Here is a 7759-nt window from a genome sequence, read left to right on the forward strand (position 1 = left end):
TGATACTCTGGAGGAACTGATGACAGGTCCGGAGGTTCTGGAATGGACTGGGGCACAGACAAGGCCGGGGCAAGGGCAGAATGTAGACAATTCTAGTGACAAAATGATCTCCGAGTGGTTACCCTTCCAGCGTTCCAGATCTGAGGGTTGTGCAACTTTAACCATGGATGGCCAAGACACGGGCGAGGAGCTGTCCGTTGAGAGCGTTTGGCATCGAGGGGTGAATCAAGTGGAACAGAGTCCAGGCCCAACTGGGTAACGACACCAGGGTCCAGGAAACTCTCGTCGGCGCCTGAGTCGATAAAGGTAAGTCAGCAGAAAAGCCTGGCTCTGCCACACGAGGGCGCCGTCGAGCAGGGGTCTGGGGGGTCTGGGGGGTCTGAGGGAGAGATGGGCAGGCGATTCGGCTCAACGGTAGGTCCCCCACTACTGCCGAGCCACCACTTTTGCTGGACGCAGGGAACAAGTGGAGACAAAGTGACCAACCTGGCCCCAGTATAGGCAGCTTCTAGTGCTGATTCACCACCTCCTCTCCTCTGGAGAGAGACGAGCCGAGCTGCACGGAGGCAGCCAGTCGGGAAGGAAATCTTGACCCGTTGTTGTTAACTCTGCATTGTTGGAAAAGGACCCGTCAGTCAGCATTTCACTATGACCATACACATGTTGTTTACGAAGCAAATTACAAATGACTTTTGATTTTGATTGAAATAGGTGCCGGCAGTCATTTCGGGTGCCTGAACTCTGCAATATGTTCAAGCCAATATTCTGTTAGTGGTTCTGGAAGTCAAGCAGTAGAACTGTGATGTGTTGGAACTCAGTTCTGGTGTTCTGTTCCTTGTCAATCTTGCAGTAGAACATGTGAGGTTCTGGAACTCAGTTCTGGTGTTCTGTTCCTTGTCAATCTTGCAGTAGAACATGTGAGGTTCTGGAACTCAGTTCTGGTGTTCTGTTCCTTGTCAATCTTGCAGTAGAACATGTGAGGTTCTGGAACTCAGTTCTGGTATTCTGTTCCTTGTCAATCTTGCAGTAGAACATGTGAGGTTCTGGAACTCAGTTCTGGTGTTCTGTTCCTTGTCAATCTTGCAGTAGAACATGTGAGGTTCTGGAACTCAGTTCTGGTGTTCTGTTCCTTGTCAATCTTGCAGTAGAACATGTGAGGTTCTGGAACTCAGTTCTGGTGTTCTGTTCCTTGTCAATCTTGCAGTAGAACATGTGAGGTTCTGGAACTCAGTTCTGGTGTTCTGTTCCTTGTCAATCTTGCAGTAGAACATGTGAGGTTCTGGAACTCAGTTCTGGTGTTCTGTTCCTTGTCAATCTTGCAGTAGAACATACAACTCTGATAATAATTTGTTCTTTAGTGTTCTGGTGGAACTCAGTTCTGGTGTTCTGATCCTTGTCAATCTTGCAGTAGAACATGTGAGGTTCTGGAACTTTCAATACCATTTCTGGTGTTCTGTTCCTTGTCAATCTTGCATTTGTAGAACATGTGAGGTTCTGGAACTCAGTTCTGGTGTTCTGTTCCTTGTCAATCTTGCAGTAGAACATGTGAGGTTCTGGAACTCAGTTCTGGTGTTCTGTTCCTTGTCAATCTTGCAGTAGAACATGTGAGGTTCTGGAACTCAGTTCTGGTGTTCTGTTCCTTCTTTGTGTATTTCCCTCACTGATCCAAGCAGAAAATGGACACAAATACAACTCTGATAATAATTTGTTCTTCAGTGTCTTGTCAGTGGTGGAAGAGATACTCTGGAGCTGCTGCAGTGTGTCTGGGGCTGCTGTGTGTTCTCCTACTGGCTGGGATCATAGGCCTGTTACTCTACCGTGAGTTTGACATGTTCTCACTCAAACATTCTTCATCATCAGTGGTGTAACGACCAGGATTCAATTACATTTAAATTCCAGTCAATTCCATTCAGGAAGTAAACTAAATTTCAATTCCAAAAATTGGAAATCAACAGTAATTCCTGTGTATTTCCTGATTTGACTGGGATTGAAATGCAACTGACCCCAACAATGGTAAAGACTGATGAACTTTCCCACTGTTACCTTGTTCAATGATCTCATTATTTCAGAGAGAAACCAGTTGACCCGTTATAACACCCTGACCAGAGAGGGAGACCAGTTACAGACAAGCGACAACAATCTGACTGCAGAGAGAGACCAGCTACAGACCAGTGGAAACAACCTGACTGAAGAGAGAGACCAGGTACAGACCAGCGGCAACATCCTGGCCAAAGAGAAAGACCAGCTACAGACCAGATTCAACACCCTGACCAAAGAGAAAGACAAGCTACAGACTAGCAACAACGCCCTGACCAAAGAGAGAGACCAGCTACAGACTAGCAACCACACCCTGACCAAAGAGAGAGACGAGCTAAAGACCAGATTCAACGCCCTGACCAAAGAGAGAGACCAGCTACAGAAAGAGACAAATCGTCTGAAACAATATTTAGTTAAGAAAGGTGAGTCAAATTGTCTAATGACTGTTCTGTTTCACAGTCTCTGTATCAGTTCACATGTCACTTACAAACACGAAATTCAACATTAATTAAATAAAAAATGTGAGAAAAAAGGTATGACTTCCAAACTGTCCATTAGTTAGTGTCCTGTCTTCCTTGAGTGTTTGCTTGATACTTAATTCAATGTTGTATTAAAGTGACTAAAGCAGGAAATGTTCAACTTATAGTGTGTCCGGAAGGATGGAAGAAGCTTGGTAGCAGTTGTTACTACGTCTCTACTGAGACAAAATCCTGGGAGGAGAGCAGACAGGACTGCAGAGATAGAGGAGCAGACCTGGTGGTCATCAAGAGCCAAGAACAACAGGTGTGTGTGTGTGTGTGTGTGTGTGTGTGTGTGTGTGTGTGTGTGTGTGTGTGTGTGTGTGTGTGTGTGTGTGTGTGTGTGTGTGTGTGTGTGTGTGTGTGTGTGTGTGTGTGTAAGTAAGGAAGAGAGAGATTAAGCCCCACCCTCTTCAAAATATACAGTGGGGAGGACAAGTATTTGATACACTGCCGATTTTGCCAATTTTCCTACTTACAAAGCATGTAGAGGTCTGTAATTTTTATCATAAGTACACTTCAACTGTGAGAGACGGAATCTAAAACAAAAATCCAGATAATCACGTTGTATGATTTTTAAGTAAATCATTTGCATTGACATAAGTATTTGATCACCTACCAACCAGTAAGAATTCCGGCTCTCACAGACCTGTTAGTTTTTCTTTAAGAAGCTTTCCTGTTCTCCACTCATTACCTGTATTAACTGCACCTGTTTGAACTCGTTACCTGTATAAAAGACACCTGTCCACACACTCAATGAAACAGACTCCAACCTCTCCACAATGGCCAAGACCAGGGGCTGTGTAAGGACATCAGGAATAAAATTGTAGACCTGCACAGAGATGGGATGGGCTACAGGACAATAGGCAAGCAGCTTGGTGAGAAGGCAACAACTGTTGGTGCAATTATTAGAAAATGGAAGAAGTTCAAGATGATGGTCAATCACCCTCGGTCTGGGGCTCCATGCAAGATCTCACCTCGTGGGGCATCAATGATCATGAGGAAGGTGAGGGATCAGCCCAGAACTAAACGGCAGGACCTGGTCAATGACCTGAAGAGTGCTGGGACCACAGTCTGAAAGAAAACCAAACCTGCAGCGCACGCAAGGTCCCCCTGCTCAAGCCAGCGCATGTCCAGGCCCGTCTGAAGTTTGCCAATGACCATCTGGATGATCCAGAGGAGGAATAGGAGAAGGTCATGTGGTCTGAAGAGACAAAATAGAGCTTTTTTGTCAAAACTCCACTCGCCGCGTTTGGAGGAAGAAGAAGGATGAGTACAACCCCAAGAACACCATCCCAACCGTGAAGCATGGAGGAAACATCATTCTTTGGGGATGCTTTTCTCCAAAGGGGACAGGACAACTGCACCACATTGAGGGGAGGATGGATGGGGCCATGTATTGCGAGATCTTTGCCAGCAACCTCCTTCCCTCAGTAAGAGCATTGAAGATGGGTCATGGCTGGGTCTTCCAGCATGACAACGACCCGAAACACAAAGTCAGGGCAACTAAGGTGTGGCTCCGTAAGATGCATCTCAAGGTCCTGGAGTGGCCTAGCCAGTCTTTTTACCAAATTACCGCACGACAGAACACGTATTCACCCTGCACACCTTAAATGACAAACAAACAAATCAAAACAAAGTCCTCTCATGCTTTGTTGATTTCAGAAAAAGCTTTTGTCTCAATTTGGCATGAGGGTCTGCTATACAAATTGAGGAAAGTGGTGTTGGGGGAAAAACATACAACATTATAACATCCATGTACACAAACAACAAGTTTGTCGATAAAATTGGTAAAAAAAAACACACATTTCTTCCTCAGGGCCGTGGGGTGAGACAGGGATGCAGCTTAAGCCCCACCCTCTTCAATATATATATCAACTAATTGGCGAGGGCACTCTGCAGCACCCGGCCTCACACTACTAGAATCTGAAGTCAAATGTCTACTGTTTGCTGATGATCTGGAGCTCCTGTCCCTAACAAAGCAGGGCCATCAGCAGCATCTTCTGCACAGATTCTGTCAAACCTCGGCCCTGACCTGGGCCCTGACCTGGGCCCTGACCTGGGCCCTGACCTGGGCCCTGACCTGGGCTCTGACCTGGGCCCTGACCTGGGCCCTGACCTGGGCCCTGACCTGGGCCCTGACCTGGGCCCTTTATTTCACTTTTGTTTATTATCTATTTCACTTGCTTTGGCAATGTTAGCATATGTTTCCCATGACAATAAAGCCATTAAATTGAAATTGAATTTAAATTTGGGGAGAGGGAAAGAGAGAGAGTGATAGAAAGCAGTAATGGGAATGTTTTAACAATGTTGTCTCTCTCCTACAACTACAGACATTAGTCAACTGGTTATGTGGAGTAAAGAACTATGTCTGGATTGGTCTGACTGACTCTGTTTCTGAGGGGACCTGGAAATGGGTGGACGACACACCACTGACCACAAAGTAAGACATTAATGAATTCTGTGTCACTATGACATCACTGTCTGGAGGAGTAGGTTCAGAGTGGACAGCCTGATTCTCCTACAGGTATTGGAACAGTGGACAGCCTGATTCTGTATTGTTTCTTCTACAGGTATTGGAACAGTGGACAGTCTGATTCTATGTGTTGTTTCTTCTACAGGTATTGGAACAGTGGACAGTCTGATTCTATGTGTTGTTTCTTCTACAGGTATTGGAACAGTGGACAGCCTGATTCTGTGTTGTTTCTTCTACAGGTATTGGAACAGTGGACAGTCTGATTCTATGTGTTGTTTCTTCTACAGGTATTGGAACAGTGGACAGTCTGATTCTGTGTTGTTTATTCTACAGGTATTGGAACAGTGGACAGCCTGATTCTGTGTTGTTTCTCCTACAGGTATTGGAACAGTGGACAGCCTGATTCTGTGCTGTTTCTTCTACAGGTATTGGAACAGTGGACAGCCTGATTCTGTGTTGTTTCTTCTACAGGTATTGGAACAGTGGACAGTCTGATTCTGTGTTGTTTCTTCTACAGGTATTGGAACAGTGGACAGCCTGATTCTGTGTTGTTTCTTCTACAGGTATTGGAACAGTGGACAGCCTGATTCTGTGGTGTTTCTTCTACAGGTATTGGAACAGTGGACAGCCTGATTCTGTGTTGTTTCTTCTACAGGTATTGGAACAGTGGACAGCCTGATTCTGTGTTGTTTCTCCTACAGGTATTGGAACAGTGGACAGTCTGATTCTGTGTTGTTTCTTCTACAGGTATTGGAACAGTGGACAGCCTGATTCTGTGGTGTTTCTTCTACAGGTATTGGTGTTGTTTCTTCTACAGGTATTGGAACAGTGGACAGTCTGATTCTATGTGGTGTTTCTTCTACAGGTATTGGAACAGTGGACAGCCTGATTCTGTGTTGTTTCTTCTACAGGTATTGGAACAGTGGACAGCCTGATTCTGTGGTGTTTCTTCTACAGGTATTGGAACAGTGGACAGCCTGATTCTGTGTTGTTTCTTCTACAGGTATTGGAACAGTGGACAGCCTGATTCTGTGTTGTTTCTTCTACAGGTATTGGAACAGTGGACAGCCTGATTCTGTGTTGTTTCTTCTACAGGTATTGGAACAGTGGACAGCCTGATTCTGTGTTGTTTCTTCTACAGGTATTGGAACAGTAAAGAGCCTGACGGTGGTGGAGCAGAGAACTGTGTGTATTTCTACTCTTGGTCATCAGACACAGGAGAATGGTGGGACTATTACTGTTACTATAAATTCAGATGGATCTGTGAGAAATAGGATTCATCCTCGGTACTCTCTGAACTGCTCAATAAGATTATGCTCAGTACTGTGAATCGTAAACTATTTTCTGCTTATTCAATTTACCTTGTCAAGAACATACAATATATAACAAGACAAATGTAGAATACATTATAATAAAACTATATGCAATAACAATACAATGACTTGATAAGAGAAGGACTGTTCTGTCTGTTGTTGAGGAAATTCACCACGAAGGACTCAAATTCAAAGGAAATCAATATGTATTATTGTAAGTCAGCATTTCACGGTAAAGTCTACACTTGTTGTATTCGGAGCACGTGACAAATAAAGTTTCATTTGATTTGATTTGAGACCCTTTATACTGCGACACAAACAAGTCATATCAGCACGGTTGGTTCCTGCATGAGACTGACTGATACCACACCAGGCTTCTTACCTTGAAACTGAGATACTCCTTTTGGTTCCCAGAGCAATGTTCTGGGTGTACTGGGAAAATGCTTATTCAGTGTGGATTCCTTCCAGTCAATCAGTTACTCGCATGAAACCAACCAAGTTGGTTATTAGAAAAGCAGCATTATTCTAAACATACGACAGAGAAAATGTCACACTATTATATAATAGTTGATCTAACATGGAGTCTAGAAGGACTGTTCTCTACTGTATAATAGTTTATCTAACATGGAGTCTGGAAGGACTGTTCTCTGCTGTATAATAGTAGATCTAACATGGAGTCTAGAAGGACTGTTCTCTACTGTATAATAGTTGATCTAACATGGAGTCTAGAAGGATTGTTCTCTACTGTATAATAGTTGATCTAACATGGAGTCTAGAAGGACTGTTCTCTACTATATAATAGTTGATCTAACATGGAGTCTAGAAGGACTGTTGTCTTCTGTATAATAGTTGATCTAAAATTGAGTCTGGAAGGACTGTTCTCTACTGTATAATAGTTAATCTAAAATGGAGTCTAGAAGGACTGTTCTCTCTGCTGTATCATAAATCTCTGACACTCTAAGACTGAACATGTGAATGTACTATGTATCAGGTTTCAGTTATTAAGACCCATGTGCAGACTGTGTAGAGGTAACAATGTTTATTGTAACAACAGGGGCAGGCAAACGACAGGTCAAGGTGGGCAGGGGTCGATAATCTAGAGTAGTGAGGCCTAGTCAAGGTACAGGACGGCAGGCAGGCCCAGGGTCAGGTCAGGTTGAGGTCGGTAATCCAGAGTGGGGCCAAGGTACAGGACGGCAGGCAGGCCCAGGGTCAGGTCAGGTTGAGGTCGGTAATCCAGAGTGGGCCCAAGGTACAGGACGGCAGGCAGGCCCAGGGTCAGGTCAGGACAGACAGGGGTCAAAACCAGGAGGTTGAGAAAAGAGAGCCTGGAAAAAGCAAGGGCTCAGACACTAAACGCTGGTAGTCTTGAACAAACAAGGTGACCTGGCACAGACAGAGAACACAGGTATAAA

The 7759-nt window shown here is 44.5% G+C and overlaps 1 protein-coding gene across 1 annotated transcript in view; it reads left to right on the plus strand.

Moving 5' to 3' along the window:
* Positions 1–6635, plus strand: part of LOC127908066 (C-type lectin domain family 4 member E-like) — a gene marked incomplete at its 5' end in the record, with an annotated part of 49254 nt that extends 42619 nt beyond the window's left edge. The window contains 2 exons of the mRNA XM_052465072.1: positions 5733–5778; positions 5989–6635. Coding sequence (XP_052321032.1) covers positions 5733–5756 — 24 coding nt within the window. The remainder of the gene's footprint in view (positions 1–5732; positions 5779–5988) is intronic.
* Positions 6636–7759: the final 1124 nt, after the last annotated feature.

Source organism: Oncorhynchus keta, chromosome 16, assembly GCF_023373465.1.
Source record: "Oncorhynchus keta strain PuntledgeMale-10-30-2019 chromosome 16, Oket_V2, whole genome shotgun sequence".
Lineage (NCBI taxonomy): Eukaryota > Metazoa > Chordata > Actinopteri > Salmoniformes > Salmonidae > Oncorhynchus > Oncorhynchus keta.